Source organism: Sander lucioperca, chromosome 14 (assembly GCF_008315115.2).
Source record: "Sander lucioperca isolate FBNREF2018 chromosome 14, SLUC_FBN_1.2, whole genome shotgun sequence".
Classification (NCBI taxonomy): domain Eukaryota; kingdom Metazoa; phylum Chordata; class Actinopteri; order Perciformes; family Percidae; genus Sander; species Sander lucioperca.
In genome coordinates this window covers 10,506,543-10,532,250 of record NC_050186.1, presented here as the reverse complement: position 1 = coordinate 10,532,250, position 25,708 = coordinate 10,506,543, and the positions used below count along the sequence as shown (strand labels likewise).

At 43.2% G+C, this 25,708-nt stretch overlaps 1 protein-coding gene across 1 annotated transcript in view; it reads right to left on the bottom strand.

Moving 5' to 3' along the window:
- The window catches only part of LOC116041881 (versican core protein-like), a 42,420-nt gene extending 17,176 nt beyond the window's left edge, over positions 1-25,244 (bottom strand). Inside the window, exons 1-6 of the mRNA XM_031287967.2 lie at positions 24,943-25,244; positions 22,601-22,679; positions 19,916-20,341; positions 15,595-15,769; positions 14,894-15,021; positions 14,481-14,777 (exon numbers count right to left, since the gene is read on the bottom strand). Of these exons, the coding sequence (XP_031143827.1) occupies positions 14,481-14,777; positions 14,894-15,021; positions 15,595-15,769; positions 19,916-20,341; positions 22,601-22,667 (1,093 nt within the window). The 5' untranslated portion in view covers positions 22,668-22,679; positions 24,943-25,244. The remainder of the gene's footprint in view (positions 1-14,480; positions 14,778-14,893; positions 15,022-15,594; positions 15,770-19,915; positions 20,342-22,600; positions 22,680-24,942) is intronic.
- Positions 25,245-25,708: the final 464 nt, after the last annotated feature.

The following is a 25,708-nucleotide window of genomic DNA, read 5'->3' as shown; positions in this document are numbered from 1 at the left end:
CTTTATTATTACTCTTTCCTTCATTGAGAATGTTATTGGTAGGTTGTTGATTACCACGGATGTAGTCTGGATCAACCGAAGTACATTTCCAGGAAGAAAACAGGCTTTATTCCTCTGTGTGTTGTCGTTCGTTTCGGGAAACAACAACTTTCGAGCTAGAGAGCTACACGCTGAAAATGTTAAGTTTTGAAGAATATTTGGATGGTGCAACAAAACAGGCCTGCTTTGTTTTTCAGGGAATGATTGTAAAGATTTATAAAGAATATGTTAACCGTTTTTTTTCATTTTTTATCAAAGAAAATGTTTTAGAGGAGTCTGGTGCAACGGAAGTACATTTCCAGGATAAAGTCATCCGGCGCATGTTTGCCCCTCCACTTCCGCTCTCTCTGTGTTACACAAGAACACACAAATATGTTTACGGCATTCACTCTCTAACTACTATCAACCGGATGTCCCTCGTCTTGCAAAACTCTGTTAGATTTAGGAACAACAAGAAACTTCAAGCTAGCGAGCAGCACGCTTAAAATGTCAAGTTTAGAAGAATATTTGGATGGTTCAACAAGGCAGGCCTGCTTGGTTCTTTCAGGGAATGATTGTAAAGATTTACTAAGAATATGTTTAGGTAATTTCCTCTCTAACTGGGACGTTTTGGGACTGATTGGTGGGATTGCTGTGGATGAAGTACACACGGAGATACACTGGTAAGAGCCAATGAGGTTTAACCATGTATCAGCTAATTTAAATAGCTCACGTTACTGTATTGTGTCAACAGTTAACTTAATTTAATATTATATGTGGAGTTTTCTTTTGCGGGGTGCAAATGTTCCACCAAAACAAGTTCCTTCCTGAGACTATTTAGCAGAGCCACCGTCGCCGTGTCCGGAGCTTAGCGCTACCCAAAACGACTGTGATTTCTACATTTCTGACATTTCTAAGATTTTTTTCAAAATTAGGCCCTATGTTCACACATTTCCTTTTACATAAATTTGTATCAGATTTTATCCCCCTAACCCTAAACAATGTTGTGGGAGGATAGGGCTTAAATTGAAGGGAAATGTAGGAACACAAGACCTCATTTTGAAAATGTCCTAGAAATGTGGGAACATAGGGCTCTGGGAACATAGGGCGGACCCCACTGTGATTGGTTTAAAGAAATGCAAATAACCCAGAGCATTTGTTTCTCCTATCCCAGAATGCATCTGTGGTGTAGCCAGACCTTACTTCACAGCGCTGTGGAGATAGAGCCGGCAATCGGAGACTAACTGTTGATCTAACGTTTTCTTAAATCACAAAAACAACTCAGAAATCACACTGACAGTGCTGTGGATGTCGGGGAATATTAACAAAAATATAATAAAAACAAATAATAGATCAGACTCCGTGCTAGCAGTCAGATTAGGAGCTAAAACAGACGAATGTGGGGAAAGAAAGACAGAGCCGAGATTCTTAAAGAAGTTGTTTGTTCAACAATTTGGGCAGTTCCCGAGAGAAAAGACAATTAAAGTCAAACATTTGTGGTTGTTGTCGGCTGTTTCTGCAGATATTTAGACCTGAGAGTTAAACACAAAGCTCTTTAGTGGAGGCTAATCACTCCATCAGTGTGTCTGTGAGAAAAAGAAAGAAAGGTCAAGTGAAAGAGTAATGTTCTAATATATTTGACTATTCATGAGGCAGCTTTTCCCACTGGAGACGATGTGATGTGTTTACAATATGCTAAGCTACAAAAATTGGCCCGGGCAGAAATGGCTGACTTCATAACTTTCCACATCTGGCAAGCAATCTGGCAATCTCTCTGCAAACTGTGTATGTGTGTGTGTGTGTGTGTGTGTGTGTGTGTGTGTGAGAGAATTCGTCTGCATACGACAAAAAGGTAACAAACCCTTGTTTCCTACGTAGACAACAAAAAGCACTAAATCAGCCGCAGCAGATTACTGTAAAGTCCCTGACAACACAACGTAACAAACACGAGGTTACTCTGAAAGATCAATCTTCTCTTGTGAAAGATCGAACAGTTTCACGTGAACTGTGAGGAAGTTGGGTCCCAAATCACAAAAGGCTTGCGAAAGGTGCAGGGGGCGGAAATATGAATATGAGTTATAGTTCAGTGGAGGTAAAAGACGTCAAACTGAAGACCGGTGTGAAACACTGCCGTCTTTCTACAGTTATCACACTCTGGAGATCTGTCTGTAAATGGCCCCCAACGTCGTCTTCCAGGCAACGCTGCCTGGAAGGCACTAGGATTAGGCAATGGTTAGGGTTAAGGTGCCTTGAAGACGATGGTCGCAGCGCTGCCTTGAAGACGACGTTGGGGGCTTAAAACACCATCGAGCTCTGTAAATCCCTCTGTGTTTATCTTCTGCCGTTATGATCAGTGTGATGTCATGAAAATTGAAATAATATATAATGTACTTAGGGTGCTTTCACACCTATAGTTGGGTGGACTCTGTGCAATTCAGGGGTTAAGTTGCAACATTTTTCACTTGGTTCGGTTTGCTTTCAGACTGCACTTTGTCAAATGCACCAAACACTGTAAACACACGTTTTCTGGTTCTGCTTCCATGTTTGTAATATTTGAGAAGAAGACGGTTAATGAGCAGCTGACAGACAGCGAGTGACAGAGAGAGAGAGATAGAGATGATGATGTCACACAGACTGATGATGTCACACAGACGGCCAGCGATGTGTGCTCAGAACAGCTTGTGGATCTGAAAGTTATCGTTCCTTAAATCACATGTCAAATTCAAGGCCGAACCCGTCCCCTCGCAGATTGTGATCCGGCCCGCGTATCGACTTAGGTTCACAATAAATTTTGGCAATCCTAGTTGTGCGCCAAACCAAAAAGACGAGAAACTGTTTTTCCAAACTGCAATTACGCAACACGCAGAGCAGAATTTGGCAGATTTGCCGACTTTGAGACTCAGAAATTCCCACAAAAGCAGAGAGTTTTCATATTCAGGCCTGTGAAACAGGTAGTTGTAAAAAAGTTAATCATGGTTTTGCTTGATTTGCTTAATTTCTATGATGGCTATGAAACTTTTTTTGCTGACTTTTGTAGGGTTTCATGTCGACAAAAATGCACCAAAAGTGAAAAAAGTTCACAACAAAAAGACCCGGTCCAACTTGGTTCCATCAGTCGTCACGCCCAAACTCACCTGACTGATTTTGTTCGTGCACATTAACGATGATGAGATGTAAAGGCGGTTTGGCTGAAGACTGCCCATGTGCAGGAACGGCCGGTGATTGGTCGAGGTCAAACGTTGATGTAGTTCCAGGGATGACATCCTCTTTGAAAACAACCGCCGTTTGTTGGCCCATGTCTCCGCTCCCGGCTGGCAGGCCTGGCTCTGGGGTGTGGATCTCTGGATTGATCCCTTGAAGCTGCGACGGTCTCGATGTGGTTTCCGTCCCCGGTGCAGGGGTGGCGCGTTCGTGGGCGATCTCTAGAACCACTGACGGCTTCAAAGTTTTCACCCCCAGCTCCGACTCAGTGGTGGCTCCAAGAAGCCAACTTGGTCTTGATGCGGTTTCCGCCCAAACCTGCAGAGCCGGATTAAATGGAGAGATTACACCGGGCATACTCATAGAATGGGCATACTCCATTTTTCAGGGCCCCCCTCCAAATGGATTCTTTGTTATTTTAGTGAATAAACAAGACTACTTTTAACTGCCACATGATTATTATGGTAATGCATAATGAGGTATGTTAATGCATCTAATTTAGGCTTATTTGAAGGGCCTGAGAGAAACTTGTGTGAAGCCATTTTTCTTTATTTCGCTTTGATGCCACGAAAGCATCCCAGGAAAGTGGTAGTAAATGTTATGGCTAGCTAACATACTTAACTAAAACACATTTTCCTGCAAATGGAGTGGACGTTTCTTTAATAACTTAACTGTAATTCTTATTAAAAGGTGCTCTAAGCAATGTCACGCGCTTTTTAGGCTACAACATTTTTTGTCACATACAGCAAACATCTCCTCACTATCTGCTAGCTGCCTGTCCCCTGAACACACTGTAAAAAACATCTCACTATCTGCTAGCTGCCTGTCCCCTGAACACACTGTAAAAAACATCTCCTCACTATCTGCTAGCTGACTGTCCCCTGAACACACTGTAAAAAACATCTCCTCACTATCTGCTAGCTGCCTGTCCCCTGAACACACTGTAAAAAACATCTCCTCACTATCTGCTAGCTGCCTGTCCCCTGAACACTGTAAAAGAAAAACACGGTCTCTGTAGACAGTCCAGGCTCCACAAACGGCAACAAAAACAAACTGGCCAACCTGCACCACCAAACATAACAAACAGCGTTCCAGCCAATAACCGACAAGAAGGAGTTGGTTGAGCCATCACCGCAGCAGCGTTAGCACGTAGGCTACTTCCACAATGCGCGTTCATGACTGTTTCAGGAAGTACGGAAGGGAAGGGGAGGGGACGGGATGAGGAGGAGGGAGGGGCGAGCTAGCCTCCATTATGTTTGACAATACTTTGAACGTCAACAAGAAGCGACGTCACCCAACATCGCTTAGAGCACCTTTAAAACAATATAATAATATATATACTTAAAATATATAAAAGTTTAGATGAAGTGTTAGATTGTTAAATTTCCATTTTAAAAGTATTTTTAAAACTATAAACAAATATATTTTTACTTTTCCCTCTTACTGGGCCGCCTAGGAGCAAATATGCCCCTAGGTACATGCCTAAAATGCCTCTGCCTCGGCCCGGGGCCTGCACACCTGTGTCGAGTCACTCGAGCCGTCATCGCTGCTGCCTCCCTCCCCGCTGCTCTCACCCCGGCCCGACCCCGCCTGGCCTCCCTCGTCTCCCCCGTGGGAGATGTCGAGGTGTGGTGCCTGAGAGTGGGTAGTGGGCAAGGGAGGGAACTCCATGGAGGGCAAAATGTCTCCTCTACCTGGCACCGACTCTACATTGGCTGAGTTAAAATCCTGAACATCGTAGTCGTCGGATATGGAGGTGGGGGTCCCAGAGGCTGTGGTGTAAGGGGAAGTGTGTTGGTCTGTGTGCGGGCCCTCTGTTGGTGAATATGGGACAGGATCTGGGGTTCTTGTTTGAATTTCAGCCGGGGTCGTCAGTGGACTTGTCGTAGTTGGCTCTGGAAGTTTAGCTGCAAGAGAGGGAAACAGAAAAGAAGATTTTAAGTTCAAGTTCAATACTTTATTGCCATGTCAACACAGTTAATTGGAATTTGTCTTGCTGCCAATCAGGTTCAAAAAAGGCAATACATACACAGGAACATACAGTACATAAAAGACCATCACATAGACAATCATTCCCATCATGACCCATCCACCACCCCCCAAACCTACCTCTAAATTTAGAAATGTGCTCATTTGTTCATGGGAATTGTAGTATTTAGACCAACCCTCACAGAAAACTCAGGACTTCTCAGAATATACTGTATGTTAAGATTTGAACTGATCGTAATGTTAGCTTTATAGTGTCATTAAAGTGTCCAGGATATTCTTATATTTATATCAATTTAGGATATAATCAAAATAAAAGATTACATTGCTCAATTCTAATGACTTTAATGGACGTCACCTCTTCTCTGTTGAAACAAATCATGTTATTTTCGTCCTTTATACCTGCCGAACATCACTTCATCCAACACATATGTCGCTGAGGTTTCTTTCCATGTGGTCAGTTTATATTTTCTTAAATATCTGTGAATGCCACACCAAAGAGCTCAAATGGTTTTTGCCAAAAACTACATTACGTAATGTTTATAAATCATGTTAAAAATAATAATGGCTGCCTAAAAAGGTAGAAAATCAGCTTCAAAACGTGTGGTATGCTTTGGAAAATGTTCCACAGTGATATAAAGTGTACTTAATTTCTCATCAGTCTGAGTCTGGATCCTGTCGAGCCAACATCAGTTCTATCAGAGACAAAATGTTTACAGAATGATTCAACATCGTCGTGACTCATTAAAAAAAGAAAACTACTATCTGAAAAATGCTGACCCTGCAGATGTCAGACTGCCGTTAGCTTACAGATGGCTTTAAAAGGAAATGCAGCAGCTTTGATTCTTCAAACATGAAGTCACCTGTTTAAGGGCAGGAGACTGCTGTACCAATGGTGTCAGAACAAAAACTAATGAAGGCCTGGATGTGGCACGAAAAGTCTTACAAGTCCTCCAATACGATGATATTGGTCATTGTTCCACAGGAGTGTTTCATGAATTAGCGCCCCCTAGTGGTGGCAGAAAATCCAACATCATATCTAGTCTCGCGTTGCCAGACCTTCCTCCACAGCGCTGCGAGGGAAGGTCTGTCTAGTCCACACAGCACTCCTGGATGGGAGAAAAACGTGCTCTGGTTTATTGGCATTTCTTTAAACCAATCACAATCGCCTTGGGCGGCGCTAAGCTCCGGACGGAGCCACGGTGCCTTTGCTAAATAGCCTCAGGAAGGAACTTGTTTTGGTGGAACATGTGGACGTTCAAAAGTAGTTTTAGTCGTGCAACAGAAAACTCAGATTGGACAGATAGTCTAGCTAGCTGTCTGGATTTACCCTGCAGAGATCTGAGGAGCCGTTAACCATAGTCCTCACAAATCCACCGGAGGTTAGAACGCCAACACAAAGGAAGAGGAAGGGGACGGACATCCGGCCGAAATGAGGGACATCTGGCGGAATTTCCGGCAGCACTGGAGCAATGCCGGAAATGAAATGTCGTGGAATAAGACTACCTCATATCTAAACCAGAAGAGGTAACAGTCGCTGTTTTAAACATGTCGTTAACACAGTGAAACGGTGGGAGTTTGGTTAGGTGTAGGCACCAAAACTATTTAAAAGTACTTAAGTTAAGTTTAGAAGAAGATAGTGGTTTGGATAAAAATCTGACTTCACTTCCCGGTTCCCCCAAGGTTAACTAACGCACGTGGCGCTTTTAAATTCAAAGGAAATGCAAACCCCGTTCTCCCGGGTGAAAGTCCTGTCATTGTTTGACCCATTCACCAATTTTGTCACCTTACTTCCTGCTTTGAAATTGGTCCAGTATTTAGTGTCTTCGTGCCGCGACTTTGCGTCTATTCACGTCTGACTTTGTATGGAATCGCTCCGCCGAATTTGCGTGAAACGCCTTGGTGTGAACACGCCATTATACTTCCTCACCGTACTTCCTGCTTTGCTCCCGTCAGAACTACTACAGCCACCAGAGGGCGCCACCACTAGAAACCTAAAAATAGGTCGTAATTGCTGCTTGAACAAACAACGTGTGGGGGCGTTTTTTCGGGGGAGGACAGTCACAATAAACTACTTTCTATTCCCAAAGACTGAATCCATTTTTCGTTTCCAAACACACATTATTTACAATTCTGAACAGACCAGAAGGCTTTTGTTGTGAAAGACCTCTTCTGAGATGCTCACAAAAGATTTATATCTCATTATAATGGAACACATACCATATGAGAAGAGACAGGAAACAGGAGTCCTAAACACACACACAATGCTCTCCTTTGTGTAGGTCTGAGTGCTCAGTTCACATAGTTGGTGTCTTGGGAGTAAGCAGCCGGCTTTAAACGTCACTGACATAATGCTTTAATAAACGTTACGTAATGACTCCCCTCCATCCCGCCGTGCCGGCTGTCAGGGGCACGTAGGGACGGGTGGGGTTCCCTTTCTCCCTTTTAACCCTCTGAGGTCTATAAGGGCATTTTAAATTCACCTTTTTAGGGTATTTGCATATAACTGATCCCCGTGTGTTTCATATCAAAATGTTCAGAAATGATGTGTAAAGAGATAATTTGACGCTAAAGCTGAAATGTTGATGTTGGCTTTTTGAAATTCCTCAAATCTCTTTTGAAAACTAACCTTAACTTATGGGGCCCTCTTTTAATGATCTCAGCGCACGCGCGTGAAGCGCCTGGCGCAGGTGCGTTTAGGGCGTGTCCAAATCCACTTTTGATAGTTCGACGGCGGAAAAAAGGGTCTGTGTGCCGGGTGCATGGTTCTAAAGGGTTGTACTTAGTGTCTTCATTAATCAGAGGTGTGTTTTGGGCGTAACATGCAATCAACCAATCAGAGATCATCTCCCATTCCCTTTAAAAGCCAGGCGCGTTTAGACCTTGGAGCATAGCTATTATGATGTAGGATTTGCACCGTAATATTTTTATTTGTAATCTTCTGCATGTGTGTGTGCTGCTGTGCGTCCCTGTGTGTGTAACAAGCATAGTGTGCGCGCGCTGTGCACGAGTCTAGGAGCATTTTACTAATGCTCTGTTAAAATAACAATGAAATGCTGCGTTATTGACTTTAGACCAGGTTTTTGTTGGTCAATGGCGCGATCACTTCCCGCTGCCTCAAGATAGCAATACTCCCAGAATGCACCTGAACACACCTCCCTGTAAGACCAGCACGCCCAGAATGCACCTGAACACACCTCCCTGTAAGACCAGCACACCCAGAATGCACCTGAACACACCTCCCTGTAAGACCAGCACGCCCAGAATGCACCTGAACACACCCCCCTGTAAGACCAGCACGCCCAGAATGCACCTGAACACACCTGCCTGTAAGACCAGCACGCCCAGAATGCACCTGAACACACCTCCCTGTAAGACCAGCACGCCCATGGCCATTTTGTGTTACGTTATACTTCTACTTCACTACATCTCAGGTGAAAACATTGTCCTTTTTGCTCTTTGACAGCTACTTTTCAGCGTATTTATTTAGAGATTGTTAAAGATTAAAACAGTGTTTCCCAACCTTTTTTGTCTTGTGACCCCTTACAAAAGTTTTTTGTTAACTAAATTTTCAGAAAATCAGCCAAGAGAAAAAAGCAAATTAACGGTTAAGTTGTGGCTCGTTTTGAAGGTTATAACCACTGTTCATATGGTGGCATATTTACATACATTGGTGAAAATAAAAAAATGTTTTTTGCTGCTTTTTTATCTTTACTAGTTAAGTTAGTTAAGCTTCAGTATTAAAAAACACACACACACACACACACACACACACACACACACACACACACACACACACACACACACACACACACACACACAAATCTAATAGTCTGGATCAATGGATGTACATTTCAAGGATCAAACCTGACTCCCCTCTCCTCCCTCTCTCTGTGTGTTGCAGTTCTAAACTCCATTCGCTCCGGAAACAACAACAAACTCCGAGCTAGCGAGCTACACGCTGAAAATGTCAAAGTTTAGAATAATATTTGGATGGTGCAACAAGGCAGGCCTGCTTGGTTCTTTCAGGGAATGATTGTAAAGATTTATTAAGAATATGTTTAGGTAATTTCCTCTCTAACTGGGACGTTTTGGGACTGATTGGTGGGATTGCTGTGGATGAAGTACACACAGAGATACACTGGTAAGAGCTAATGAGGGTTAACCTTGTATCAGCTAATTTAAATAGCTCACGTTACTGTATGGTGTCAACAGTTAACTTCATTTAATATTGGATGTGGAGTTTTATTTTGCGGGGTGCAAATGTTCCACCGAAACAATTTCCTTCCTGAGACTATTTAGCAGAGCCACCGTCGCTGCGACCGGAGCTTAGCGCCACCCAAGATGATTGTGATTGGTCTAAAGAAATGCAAACAACCCAGAGCGTTTTTTCCTCCCATCCCAGAATGCATCTGTGGTGTAGCCAGACCTTACTCCGCAGCGCTGTGGAGATAATAACTATCTATTAATGTCACATAGAATCAGGAATCAGTCACAGGAGACATTTTACAGCACAATGAGTACTTTTAACTTGAAACAGAGTATCTTTAGATTGTTGTATTCATACTTTTACTAAAGTACAGAATCTCAGAACTTCTTTCAGTGAACTGCACATACTAAAGGTGTTAACTGGCCTGCAGTCTCGGGGGTTTTAGCTGCAGTCTGTTCTGCTCTTTCGCAGCGTTTAAGGAGACCCTGAGTGCATGCTCGGCCCTGCCCAGATATGATGTCATGTGTTTGGCGAGCTGCTGTCATCTGGCGGGGGCTGGGGTCTGTCCTCATCCTGTCACTTCACCGTACATTAGCACTCGCTCCCGCAGCTCTGCCACCTCACTCAACGCCTGGCAGGACACCGCAGGTTCAGAAAGTACCGTAACGCCGTGCCAAACATGCGGCTGGTTGCAATTATATCATCTGTAGCTGAAGTGTGTAATCGGTTCCTTTTCCTGCATACCTGCCAAGGTTATAATAGCTTTGAATTTTTTTATTTGACTTTTTAATTTCATTTTCGTTTGAGTTAGTTTTCAGAGTGTTTGCTATGTTTTAATTTAGTTTCATTTCTTCAGAAAGGTTTAGTTTTTATATATTTAGTTTTAATTAAGATTTCTGCATACTGCACACATGTAGTTTATAAAATCTGATGTTTTATTCTAAAGTAAACTAGCCAACAATATAACGGCTACAAGTCCAGCTGAGATGATTAGACCATTAAACACACAACAGGTTGGATCCTTTACTCTTTCTACAATGGTTTAATACTTTAACTACATTATCCTGATGATACTTACACATTTTTACTTAAGTTACATTATCAATGCAGGACTTTTACTTAAAACAGTTTTTTTTACAGTGTGGTATTAGTACTTTTACTGAAGTAAAGGATCTGAATACTTCTTCCAACGCTGATTTTTACAGGTTTGTGTTTTGAGTGGATTAATGATGATGTTACTAATGGGAGATCTGCACTCCCCCTCTCTCCTACCTCTGTCTGTGTGTGTATGTATGTATGTGTGTCTGTTTGTATGTGTGTGTGTGTGTGTGTGTGTGTGTGTGCGTCTCTGTGTCTGTCCGTGTGTGTATCTGTGTGTGTGTGTCCGTGTGTCTGTGTGCATGTGTGTCTGTCTTGTGTGTCCATGTCCGTGTGTGTGTGTGTGTGTGTGTGTGTCCGTCTGTGTGTGTGTATGTCCATGTGTGTATCTGTGTCTGTCTGTCTGTGTTTCTGTGTCTGTCTGTCTGTCTGTGTGTGTGTGTGTGTGTGTGTGTGTGTGTGTGTGTGTGTGTGTGTGTCCATGTCCGTGTGTGTGTGTGTGTGTGTGTGTGTGTTTCTGTGTCCGTGTGTGTGTGTGCGTGTGTGTTTCTGTGTCTGTCTGTCTGTCTGTCTGTCTGTCTGTCTGTGTGTGTGTGTGTGTGTGTGTGTGTGTGTGTGTGTGTGTGTGTGTGTGTGTGTGTCTGTGTGTGTTTCTGTGTGTGTGTGTGTGTGTGTGTGTGTGTGTGTGTGTGTGTGTGTGTGTGTGTGTGTGTGTGTGTCTGTGTCTGTGTCTGTGTTTGAGCAGGGTCCAGCTGTGAAGCATTAGGGACCTGTCCCCTCTCTGCTGTATCTGTGTTAGAGTGCCTGAGTTGGGTTTTCCCCTCATAAAGAACATGCCCTACCATAAACAGGGCAGTGGGAGTTTAGTCTTCTCTTGTTTGGGTGTGTTGCTGCTCTCTCGTCCCTCTCTCAGCACATTGTGGCTTCTTTGTGCTGCAACTCACCTCAGCGTTTACATGGCGAAGTGCACTTTTCTTGACAGGGGCAGCATTCAGATTTTGGAGAGGGGGGGGTAGTATCTTCATATCATATCTTCAAAAAGGGCTTTACTTTTTAAACAAAAGACAACAATGTTTTTTCATAATTCTCCTGAGATGTCCCCTCCATCAAATGGATGATAACTTAATATTTTATACAGCAAAAAGTGCTTAAATTGTCAATATATTTGCTAACCCCACAGACAAAAATGTATTCTTAATTTTTCACCTATTGCTTGGATTAGGGCTGCACAATGCATCGTTTTTTTTAACCGTCATCGTGATATCAACTGGTGCAATAAACACATCAGAAAGGCTGATATATCTCAAAAGACATTTTTGTGTCCGTTGAAAGAGAATATCAGCAGTAAGCTGCACTTCATAATGTAATAATGTCGTTCTTTTGTTTAGTGCTGCCTTTTATATTCAATACAACGTTCAATTTGTTCAATAAAACAATGTTGGAAATGATTTCCTTTCATTAGTTTTAAATCCGACACGCAGTTTGTTTTTTCAGCAGAATACTGAAAACAGCAGAACTGAGAACACTTTACAATCTGTTTAATTAACGCAAGCAATATCGTTAGTGCATACTTTCCTCATATCGTGCATTCATAGCTGGGATTTAGTTTCAATTTTGGACTAATAGTGCACTGATATCTATCACTTCTATTGGTTTTTGCTTTAAGGAATTCTCATTGCCATACTCTCCATTTATTCTGTCTATCAGTCATTTGTGACAACTGTTAAAGATACAAACACCATTCTGACTTCCATGCCTTCAGAATTACACACACACGCGCACGCACGCATGCACGCACGCGCACGCGCGCGCGCGCGCGCACACACGCACACACACACACACACACACACACACACACACACACACACACACACACGCGCACACGCACACGCACTCAGACACATAGGCACAGACATGAACACACACAGACAGACAGAAACACACGCACGCACACACAAGCCCACAGACACACAGACATATGCAAGCACACACACACACACACACACACACACACACACACACACACACACACACACACACACACACACACACGCACGCACGCACACACACAGCTGTTTTTATTCATTTATTTAAACGTTCCTGTCCCCTGTATGTCTCCCTGTAAATTTTGCCCTTGCTTCATCAGCCTGGGACTTACAGAAAGGTGGAGCATTGAACTAAATCTGTGCCGATGTTGAGAGACGCTGGGAGGAAACCACTCAATCTGTACATACCAGTTATATTTCAATTCAGGCTTCTTCCAATGATTCAACTACACTCTGAGGGCCAGGGGAAAGTCCCAGTATGTAATACATACAGTAATCTGTGCATTAAGCAGCTTTCAGTGGTGAATTATCTCGACATTTTTCCATTTTTTTCACTAATGAACAGAGTCAAAAATGTGCCAAGAGGAGTCTGTTATGATTGCCACATTTGTTACAGTTGGATCGGATTTTAAGCGATTCTTGTTTGGTTTGTCTGACAGCGTATGAAACCCCTTTCCAACAATCTCCAAAAAAAAGCAACCCAACAATCACGCCCACTTGGGGATTGGTATGGTTCAGTGGTGTAGTCTACGTGATACGCAAGTATACAAAATTCACACTCTATATGGATTATTTGGCGTTAAATAGAGTATTTTTTTCTTTATTTTAATATCTGGAAGAGCTTATTAAGGATATTGTTTTGTAAATATATTTAAATGTCAGTGATTGTGTTAAATGGACTCATGTATCGTCTCGTATATATGGGGGGAAGGAGCATGAAATCTTGCAGCCATGTCTCCCCTTCTACATTACAAATACGCCTGATGATGATGATGATGATGATGATGATGTTTTACTGCAGTAAAAGCACCAATACCACACTGTAAAATACTCAAGCTACACTACAAGTTAAAAGTCCTGCATTGAAAATGTTACTTAAGTAAAAGTCTGTAAGTATCATCAGGAAAATATAGTTGAAGTATTAAAAGTAAAGAATAATCCTCCCATTTTAGAAAGTGTAAAGGCCACACCGACCCAATTATCGGCCGTTGGACAGTCTGGCGAGGTCGGTGACTCGAGTCTGTTCGGTGTGTTCCGTGCCGTCGTCAGTCGGAGGAGCCGTCGGCCTTCATTTTGGCTGATTTGACTTGTTGAATCGGCCGGTGTGCAGTCGGACTCAATGACCAATCTGATTGGTGGAGTGCTAGCCCTTGACTAGCGAATCAGTGCACGAGAAAACCAGAGCTGACAACGCCAGTATCTTCTTATTACTAGCCATCATATTTTCTTCCGTTCAGCGAGTAATGACAACAACGATCCTTCTTGACTACTATCAACACTCTCTGATGAAAACAATGACTGACGACAGCGTGCTCTGTGTTTACGAGGTCTAGAGAGATGTTCCATCATTTCCGGTTTTCATTTTTTGGCCGACAGTATAGACTAGCGCCACCTGCTGTTATGGAGACGTATTACGTCTCGCGCACGCGCAGAACGTACGCTCAAGTCGGCGTCGCTTCAGTGTGTTCCGAGGCACTTCTTGGACCGACTCGGGGAGACGGGAGCCGAATGATCAGTCCGACTGCCATTTTGGTGTGTCAGAGCCTTAAAGGATCCAACCTGTTGTGTGTTTAATGGTCTCATCATCTCAGCTGGACTTGTAGCCGTTATATTGTTGGCTAGTTTACTTTAGAATCAAACATCAGATGTTATAAACTACATGTGTTTTGTGTGCAGGAATCTTAATGTGTAAAGTAACTAGTAACTAAAGCTGTAACAGATGAATGTAGTGGAGTAAAAAGTACAATATTTCTCTCTGAAATGTAGCGGAGTAGAAGTAGAAAGTGGCATGAAAAGAAAACACTCAAGTAAAGTACAAGTACCTCAACATTTGGACTTAAGTACAGTAATGGGGTAGATGTACTTAGTTACATTCCGCCACTGGAGTTATGGGTATGTATCGGTGTGTGTTTGGGTCTTACCCTTGAAGCAGAAAACTCCATGCCTGTCGCTGGGGTTGGGGTAGCCGGTTTGGTTGTCATACTTGTAGAGCGTGCGAACCCCGAGCTGGTTTCCTCCGCACTGAGGCCTGGGGACGGTGACCGGGTAGCGCACGCTGCCGTCCGACAGCCAGCCGTAGTCGCAGCGGTCCAGCCCGGACCTCCAGGCTGCGTACAGCTGACCGGGCGACGCCAACACGGCGTCATGCTTCACGCACTCGTCTCGGGCCTGCTGCAGGGTGAGCTTATCTCTGATGGAGGGGGGGTAGAAGACATCGCCTTCAGACAGAAAAGACACACAAAGACCATTAAAGCAAATACAAGTAAGTAAGTAAACTAAGTATGTTGATGTGGAACCATTGCTGAATTGTTTTCGCTTCTACTTGTGTGTTTACCTTGTATTTTATCAACGTAGCAGTACACGTCGTATTTCTCCGCGGGGTCTCGGACGCCGTACGTTCTCACTCCGGGTCTGCTCATCAGATTACCTTCACAGCCAGGACGGGGCAATGTGATTGGGTATCTGAGGAAACAAATAAAGGTAGCGCACAGAATTTAACTGCCAAAATATCCGTAAGTCAACATTTGAGTCTTAAAAACATGATTTTCTGCCAATGCAATGTGAATAATTCAACATTCTTCTTGCAAAATACTTCTTTTGTATATTTTTTTCATTCATTTTTTTTTGAGAAAATCCAACTTAAAGAACTAAAATGCAGATACAGACAAAGCAAAGACATGATGTTAATGTACAAAGACTGCAGAAGACGGAGGTCGGGGTGGATGGATTGGTCTACGAAATAAGATTCAGAGGAGGATATTTTCATTTGAAATATTCTTCTTTTTTTCCACTGGTTTTAAGAAAATAAAATTGTATGATGTATCATCAAATGCAGATACAGACAAAGCAAACCCATTGTTTAAATGTACATTTGTCTGTACTTGTCTGTAGTATTCCCCTGCATGTCATTCTGTTATGTTTGTACTTTTAGTTTTTCTGTAAGTGTGCTGTGTCCATAACGTACAGTTTGTGACAAAGAATTTCCCCTTGGGGACAATGAAGCCTAAGTCTAAAGTCTGAATTTTTTTCACGCACCTGACTGACTGGTCGGCGAGCCAGCCTGCGTCACAGCGGTCCAAGCCGTCCTCAAAAGCAGCGTTGAGTTGTTCGGGCGTAGCGATGGACGCTCCTGCGTTTCTGCACGCCTCCACAGCGCCAGGAAAATCCAGAGTGTAGCGGCTGGTGTTGGCTCTGTAGTGAAACACGACACCTGGAGAGAGAGCAGAAACTATCAGATACAGATGTGAACAGTTGTGAAAGGTAGGGCTGGGTACGGATCTCATCAGTGAGCCAATCAGCACACAGCATGTTTCTACCAACATCTAATAATGTTTTCGATTGGCTGTCTAACGTTACACGTCATAGAGACATGCAAGAAAAACTCTACGTTACGCAGAGACGGGGCTCACGAAGTAGGAGTTGAAAAATAAATTACGATAAAAGATTTGTGCCGTAATGTGTAATGTTGTAATTTCTTTCTGTTTTATAAAATTGGTATTGTAAAAAGTATTGTTTAGGAACCAGGATCGAAGTCAAGATTTGGTATCTGTACCGCTATCGAAGATTTTTGAACGATACCCAGCCCTAGTGAAGAGCGTGAAAAGTTGTGAAGAGTTGTGAAGAGTTGTGAGCGGTCGCTGGCACCCAAAGTGTTTATCTTGATTTTGTTTTTTTTTTACGATATCCTTAATGTCAGGTTTTGATGATTTTCATCTTTGTTTAGTCCTGGCAGATGGCTGTAAATACTACAACACCCATGAGCCTCGGCAGCTGTTCAGAGGCGTGAATCAGAGCAGGGCTGCAACTCACGATTATTTCCATTGTCGATTAATGTGTGGATTATTTTCTGGATGAATGGATTAGTTGTTTGGTCTCTAAAATGTCAGAAAATTGTGAAAAATGTGGATCAGAGTTTCCCAAAAGACCAAGATGACGTCCTCAAATGTCTTGTTTTGTCAACAACTCAAAGATATTCAGTTTCCTGCCCCAGAGGAGAGAAGAGACTAGAACAATATTCACATTTAACAAGCTGACATCAGAGAAGTTTAACTTTTTTTTCCATAGAAAATGACTCAAGCCGATTAATAGATTTTCAAAATAGTTGGTGATTAATTTAATTTAATAGTTGACAACAACCGATCTAAAAGGCTTCGTCGTTGCAGTGCGTTTGCACCATGGTTACTAAATTCATCCAAAAGGCACCCAGAAATTCAAAGGGAACTGATTTAAAGAGGGACAATGTTCCCTTTGGTACATTGTTTTGTTTTGTCACAATAACAAGATCACGTGTGCTAAGATGGGATTCCTACAGTTGTAGTATTGCTGTAAAGTTAGAAAACTGCCTCAAGTTTGCTAACATTTGCTGGTCATGCCAGACCAAGTAAGACTACTTACTTACTTACTTATGCCCTGCTATGCTCTACTACGCCCTGTTACATCCTGCAGTGCCCTGCTACATCCTGCAGTGCCCTGCTACGTCCTGCAGTGCCCTGCTACGTCCTGCAGTGCCCTGCTACATCCTGCTACGTTCTGCTACGTCCTGCTACGTCCTGCAGTGCCCTGCTACGTCCTGCTACGTCCTGCAGTGCCCTGCTACATCCTGCTACGTTCTGCTACGTCCTGCAGTGCCCTGCTACGTCCTGCAGTGCCCTGCTACATCCTGCTACGTCCTGCAGTGCCCTGCTACGTCCTGCAGTGCCCTGCTACATCCTGCTACGTCCTGCAGTGCCCTGCTACGTCCTGCTACGTCCTGCAGTGCCCTGCTACGTCCTGCAGTGCCCTGCTACGTCCTGCTACGTCCTGCAGTGCCCTGCTACGTCCTGCTACGCCCTGCAGTGCCCTGCTACATCCTGCTACGTCCTGCAGTGCCCTGCTACATCCTGCTACGTCCTGCAGTGCCCTGCTACATCCTGTTACGTCTTGCAGTGCCCTACTACGTCCTGCAGTGCCCTGCTACGTCCTGCCGTGCCCTTCTACGTCCTGCTATGTCCTATTACGCCATGCTACACCCTGTAACGCCCTGCAGTGCCCTGCTACGTCCTGCAGTGCCCTGCTACGTCCTGCAGTGCCCTGCTACATCCTGCTACGTCCTGCAGTGCCCTGCTACGTCCTGCAGTGCCCTGCTACGTCCTGCCGTGCCCTTCTACGTTCTGCTACGTCCTGCTATGTCCTGCTACGCCATGCTACACCCTGTAACGCCCTGCAGTGCCCTGCTACGTCCTGCAGTGCCCTGCTACGTCCTGCTACATCCTGCTATGTCCTGCTATGTCCAGCTACACCCTGTAATGCCCTGCAGTGCCCTGCTACGTCCTGCTATGCCCGGCTACGTCCTGTAGTGTCCTCCTACGCCATGAACTACTACAACTACTATTTCTAGTCATAGTTCCATTATCTTTATTGTGACTATTATTGCCACTGTTCACACCCCCAACCGGCACTGTCAGACACCGCCTACCAAAAGCCTGGGTCTGTCCGAGGTTTCTCCCTAAAAGGAAGTTTTCCTCACCACCCGAGGTTTCTCCCTGTCGCACTAAATGCTTGCTCTTGGGGGGAATTACTGGAATTGTTGGGTCTTTGTAAATTATAGAGTGTGGTCTAGACCTATTCTATTTGTAAAGTGTCTTGAGATAACTCTTGTTATGATTTGAAAAGGGAAGATTGTGTTGTTCCTTTATTCAAAAGTTACATAGTCTGACTTTAAGATGCAGGAACCGGGGATGCAATTTAAGAACCTGGGACGTAGAGCTGAGCGATATGGAGAAAATCAAATATCACAAAATCTTTGACCAAATACATCAATGCCAATATTGCGGTGATATTGTTGGGTTGACTATTGGTGCTTTCACAAAATATTACCACAAGAGTTTTGATAAATAATCACCAATAATGTGGATACAATGATTAAGAGTGTAAAGGCAAATAATAGAACAGCTAGTAAGTTTGGTAAGTTCAGAAAATTACATCACTTTACTGTAATGCAGCCTTTAAAACCAGGAAAAGTTGTTCGTTTACAGTTCATGGTTACAACAGAGGACCTATGGTGCTGTTAAAGTTGTATCAAAGTGGAAGCTAGCTTCATTTTGGCTGCTGTGACTTGATGGAGACGGAAGGTAAGTGTCCATTTCATCAACCTGTTCCACCTGATGAGACAGAGACTGTCTGCTGACATTATGACACTAACGATTCACTCCGGACCGAAACCGGATAACTCCAGCGATCGTTACGTGACAGTATAGAGAAACAGCTATTTCAGCTGTCATCCTCAGACTATACGTAGCTGTTGTCTTGTGTCATTAGCTCCTTTATTTCCAGCTGGGCGGGAGGATTATTATTATCCTGGCAGAGCTGCAGGAAGATGTGAATAGATGAACTGAGCCGTTGTGTGTCGCTCAGAGGGAGCGTCTTTGTGCGGGGCTGCTCAACAAAGAGTCCCGTTCAGTATTAATGTGGAATCTGTGGAAATGTGTGGGAGCGAGGGTCGGCTTCCTCACAGCGCTGTGGGGTTTACACACTGGATGAACAAACTATATTTAATTCAATTTAATATACAAGTTGGTATATTACAGTTTAGAACGGGCCATTGCTTGGCCTCCTTTCGTTCAGCTTGCAGCTTTCTCCAAACCATTGTAACCCGAAATAACTTACAGAAGGACCCCTAGCACTTAATATGCAACTTAACTGTATACTACTGCCCTACTTTGTACTTCTATAATTTCTTTTTATAAAACACAACTGGTCGTCTGTATCAGCAGAAGTACATTTCCAGGATAAAGCGTGATGTCCGGCGCCCCTCACTCAAGTTTTAAAGAACATTTGGATGGTGCAACAAGGCAGGTCTGCTCGGTTCTTTCGGGGAATGATTGTAAAGATTTACAAAGAATATAGTTACAGCGTTTCCTCTCTTACTGGGACAATTTGGGACTGATTGGTGGGATTGCTGTGGACAAAGTACACACGGAGATACACTGGTAAGAGCTGGTAAGGTAATTGCCCATTACGTTACATTGCAGCTTGTTTCGTTTTCAACATTTTGGTAGCTTTCTTTCAAACTTTTTGACACTTTTTTCAACCTTTATGTTGCTTTTTGACGTGACTTAGTCACTTAGACACAACAACAATGGGAGATGGGAATGGGGAAATTAGTTCCAGGTTGAAAAAAAACCAAAGCTACCCTTTAATATAAAGATATTGATCCCTGCAGCTTTTAAGAAACTTCCCTTCTGCTCAGAACAGTAGCCAAGTCTCCGCCAACGTCACACATCTCGATTTAGTCACTGAACATGTTTGACTCTTCATATTGACTGTTAATTCGACCAATGCAAGCGTAGAGTTGGCAGCGTGTGTTTGTTTTACTCACCAGTGACGTTGAGTCTGACGGTGTCCTGGGAGTCCTCCATCCCGTGCATCACCTCACAGCGGTAAAGCCCCGCGTCGCTCGCCCGGAGCCGCTCCATCACCAGGGAGGCGTCGCCTAGCAACAGCGGCTGGCTGGGCACCGTCACCCTCTTCCTGTAGTCCTGCCCCACCTTTACCACGCCCCCCTGCGCCACCAGTACCACCTTCTCCTCCGTTTCCTCCAGCTTCGACCACTTGATCCTCAGCTCCTCCGTGGGACTCGGGGAGGCGTGAGGAGTTGGGGGTCGTGCGGTGTATGACGGAGTGTTTGTCGAACTGCTGGGGGAAAGCGGCGTGATGGAGAAGTGACAAGGCAGCACCACCCGGCCGGCCAGAGAGCCGGTCGCAGCAGGGGGGTTCTTCTGCATCGTCATCGAGTGTGGCGGTGCTGGAAAACAGGAACCTGCATGAGTGTGTGTCACACATGAAGCAGCAGTTTCAGGTGATTGCTTTTCTCAAATTTTTCACACAATGCACACTTAGAGAAACAAACTAAGACTTGCTAAATTAAAAGCTGCATATCAGGAAGTAAGAAGCTAGCAGGAAGAATTGTGGTTTATGGCTGCAACTAATGATTATATCCGTTGTTAATTAATCTGTGGATTATTGTCTCTATTAATCAATTAGTTGTTTGGTCTTGGGGTGGATGTTTGGGTCCTTAAACACAGGGCTTTCAATCCAGGGAGCGGAGTTCATGTCCCGGAAGAAGTTAAGGAGAAAACACACAAGACTTTCGCCCAGGAATCAGGTGTTCATGTCCTGAAGAAGTTAAGGAGAAAACACAAGACTTTCACCCAGGAAACAGGTGTTCATGTCCTGAAGAAGTTAAGGAGAAAACACAAGACTTTCACCAGGAAACAGGTGTTCATGTCCTGAAGAAGTTAAGGAGAAAACACAAGACTTTCACCCAGGAAACAGGTGTTCATGTCCTGAAGAAGTTAAAGAGAAAACACAAGACTTTCACCAGGAAACAGGTAATCATGTCCTGAAGAAGTTAAGGAGAAAACACACAAGACTTTCGCCCAGGAATCAGGTGTTCATGTCCTGAAGAAGTTAAGGAGAAAACACAAGACTTTCACCCAGGAAACAGGTGTTCATGTCCTGAAGAAGTTAAGGAGAAAACACAAGACTTTCACCCAGGAAACAGGTGTTCATGTCCTGAAGAAGTTAAGGAGAAAACACAAGACTTTCACCAGGAAACAGGTGTTCATGTCCTGAAGAAGTTAAGGAGAAAACACAAGACTTTCACCCAGGAAACAGGTGTTCATGTCCTGAAGAAGTTAAGGAGAAAACACAAGACTTTCACCAGGAAACAGGTGATCATGTCCTGAAGAAGTTAAGGAGAAAACACAAGACTTTCACCCAGGAAACAGGTGTTCATATCCTGAAGAAGTTAAGGAGAAAACACAAGACTATCACCCAGACCACAATCTTTTTCTTACTTGTGTCGTCACGACTCTCACCTTTTGTCTGCTAAACTCAACTGTAAATACCGCTAAAAATAACTCTGTTAAACACTGTGACTGGCCGGAGGTTGCCGTAATATTGTAGGATATCATACGAATTGCTGTGCATAAGATTTCGTACAATATCAGACAAACCCATGCATTGCAGAATCTTTTAAACCCAGCGTGTCTTCTATCTGGAGGAAATGTGCAGTTTCCCCAAATGGTGTGACTCACATGAACACATGATGTAATGCATGACGCAGAAAGAAAAAAATATTCATCTCTGGCCTTGGAGGAGTGGTGGAGCTGCAGCTTTTTTTTTTTTTACAACTGGCAGTAAAGTCAGCAGCAATCAAACTCTGGCTCCAACACACCGAAGTTCTCCCTGTGTGTGTGTGTGTGTGTGTGTGTGTGTGTGTGTGTGTGTGTGTGTGTGTGTGTGTGTGTGTAACTCTCTAACAAGTCCTCCAAACCATACAACGATATGTTCCTACCCTCTAATATGACCCACAGGAGTGGGTAATAAGTTAGCGCCCCCTAGCGGTGGCAGGAAATGCGTCCTCATATCTAAACCAGAGAAGGTAACGGTCGCAGTTTTAAACACGTCGTTAACGTTGTGAAACGGTCCCAGTTTGGTTAGGTTTAGACACCAAAACTACTGAGTTAAGTTGATAAAAAGATGGTCGTTTGGGTTCAAATCAGACGTGACTTCACTTCCTGAAGGTTACCACGTGACCCAGAACGTGACATAGCTCCGTTTCCTTTCTTTTCAAACGGGACATGAACCCCGCCCTCCTGGGTGAAAGTCCTGTGTTTGTTTGACCCATCCACCCCCCCACCCCAACCTTCCTCCTAACCAGGACATTTGGCACTCTTATACTTCCTCACCTTACTTCCTGTTTTGCTCCCGTCAGAACTACTACGGCCACTAGAGGGCAATGCCACTAGAAACCTAAATATAGGTCAGAATGATGCTGGAACAAACAACCTATGTGGGTGTTTTTTGGGGAAGGACATTCCTGTGTGACCAGGGATTACAGAAATGTGCTCAGAGCTGACTTTTCTTGTGTTGGAGTAACAATCACTTTCCACTTTGTGCAATCTGTCTCATATAACACCTACGTCAGAGAGAGAGAGATAGAGAGATAGAGATAAATAGATGGATAGATGGATAGATAGATAGTGTTGACTGGACTCACCTGGTTGAGGACGAGCAGCGCTCAGACACACGAAGCAGAGCAGGTGTGTGAGGACGTGTGGAATCATCTCAACAAAAATCTGGAGGAATAAAAAGATGGCAGAGTCAATAATACAAATATACAAATATCAGCGGTGGAGAAGTACTTTTTGTTTGCTAGTTACTTCGGGACTTCATTTGTGGCTGTGTTCATTTGGACTTTTTTGTTTCTACTTAAAGATTAGAGGATTAAAGATTATTTTCATTATCATTGATTCATTGTTTATAAAAATATGGAAATATATGAAATAAAATGACTCCTTACTGAAGTCCAAAGTGACATTCATGTCTACAAACATCTTATTTTGTGCGACCAACTATCCAAAACCCAAAAATATTCAATTGGCTAAAAAATCATAAAGAAAATCAGCAAATCTTCTGAATAAATCTGTCTGTCTGTAACTGATTGTTGATGTATTGTCCCAAACAAGTCTCTCTTGAGAATGAGACCCTGTTTCTCAATGAGAGTACCTTTATAAAAAAAAAGGTTAAATAAAAATTAGAAAAAGCTGGATTAAAAAACTGGATTGAAGAATGATTTATATAATAAAGAAATGGGGGCAGTGGTGGCCTAGGGGTTAAGGAACCGAGTTTGGGACCAGCAGGATAAAAATCTGGGTGGGGAAAGGGAAAGAGCAGCGTCATTACCACCACTGAGGTGCCCTTGAGCAAGGCCCTTAACCTCCAACGGCTCCAGTGGAGCTGTTCAGTGGCAGCAGACCAGACTGTGGTTGTACTGGGCAGCTTCCAGGTATGAATGTGGAACTGGGGGAATGTGATCAGGTCATCGTTGCAAATGAGAAATTATTCTCAATCGACTTACCTGGATAAATAAAGATAAAAAAAATATAAAAATAAAAATTGACTGATTGTTACAGTTTGGGATCGTAGTACTTCTCCCACCACTGCATGCAGACATATTTACCCTCTGTATGTACATCTTATAAGTCATTACCCCTTCCCCATCATATTTGGGTAAGTTTATCTGCACTCTGACAGTGTTTGTACCCTCTGAAAACAGTTTACAATAAAAAAAAAAAACTATAATTAAGGAAATTATGGAATAGTAACTTGATCGATTGATCGGCAAATCTTCTGTCTGTACATTTTTATAACTTATTACCCATTACCTTGGGGCGTAATTTACAATGGGGACAGGTTTGTGTTGAGAGATTATGAAATGAAGAGTGCAAGAATGGGAATACATTATGGAAAATGTAACCCCCCCCCCTGTAAATTACACCTATGGTTTCCAGCATAATTTATTATTATGATAAACTTCATTATTTCCTGGATTTGGTATCCCCCTAGTCCCTACATTTATGTAGAAATGCAGAAATAGGATTCAAATCGAAAACATTTTTCTGGCAGAGGACCCCAAGACCCCCCCCCTACAATACCAAAGTTACACCCTTGCCCCTTCCCCATCTTACTAACAGCTATATTTAAGGACATTTAAGGAAATATGGAATAATAACTTGATCTGCAATTATTTTTTGATTTTGATGATATTTTCTGTTATAGGGTTGTATGGTTGCATATTAAAGAAAAGATAGATTGAAAACACTGAGGGCTTTTTGTAAGTAAAGATGTAAAGGTATGGACATTTCAAAATGGGTAGGACTTCCTTATAGTGAACTACTTTTGTGTTTTGTATTTTAAGTATTTTTGTTCATTCTTTTGAAATGACCTACTCATTATTAGTAGTATTAACTTGATCTGTTTTGTAGCTGTATGTGTGTGTGTGTGTGTGTGTGTGTGTGTGTGTGTGTGTGTGTGTGTATCTTCATCTTCCTGAACATTGTCCTGCTGGAAACTGGAGTCTACTTTCTACTTTTGGTTGTCCCAACAGTGACCGCTTCATGCATTAAGAATGAAAGTTTATTTCCACTGTTTTAAGATGCCAATTAGGCAAAAAGTTAAAAACAAAAGGATTTAGAGAGAGATGTGTGAGCACAGCTGTGGTGATAAAGCTTATCAAGAGATCAAGTGGTTAAACTGTCTGTCACTGTGGATGTAAATGGACCTAATTGGTCCCAAGTGCTACTTTAATCAATGGGTTTCTTATCTTTGAGTTTTATCAGTGTGGGAACATTCCTGCCCACCCAAAAGATCTGCTCCTCCGGTGGTAAAAAAAACAAACCCTGCAGATCACAGCATCACCTGCAGATTTAAAGCTCTAAAATAACCAAATAGCTGGTGTACATCTCTGAAAATGATCTTAAAAAAGATTTAGACATGTTTTAGGAACTTTCTGTGTAGGAACATCAGCAAGAAATGGGTAAAAAAAATGAAACATCTTACCTTTAATCCTAAGAAAACAAGAGTCCAGAGATCCAGTTGCTCTTGTTAGTTTTATCACTTCAAACTTTCCCAAAAGAAATTCCCAAAGCAAACAGAGTGTGACAGGCTTGTTTCAGCAGCTCCTCTCTAACAGATGTGTGCTGCTCGGACCTCTTCCACCTCTCAGCACCGGCTGCAAGTTCAAATCCACTTCACACCCGCTATTATCCAGACATAAGGAAGAGGAGGGAGGGGCGCACATGTCCGTATACCTCCCCTGATAATACGACGCCCAGTGCCGGGGAGAAAGAGAGAGAGAGAGAGAGAGAGAGAGAGAGAGAGAGAGAGAGAGAGAGGGGCGGTGACACAAAAAGAGAAATGGGAGGTGTAGATGGAGGAAGTGAGAATGGGGAAAGCCTGAGAGGGAGAGAGAGATTATGAGAGGAAGAGTGGAAGAATGAGAGAGGCAGAAAAGGAGAGAAAGATTGTAAGAGGAAGAAGAAGAGAGAGTGATTATAAGAGGAAGAGTGGAAGAACGAGAGAGAAATTGTGAGGGAGAGAGAGATAGTGAGAGGAGAGGTGGAAGAATAGGAGAGATTGTAAGAGGAGAGGAGGAAGAGAGAGATTATTATAGGAAAAGTAAAAGAGAGAGAGAGAGAGAGAGAGAGAGAGAGATGGGGAGGAAGAAACGTAGAGATTAAAGGGGCACTTCAGTGATTTGGTAAGCTATCGGCCGTTCATTAAGTTGGGACGACTTGCGAGAGACCAATTTAAAAACAAGAAAGAA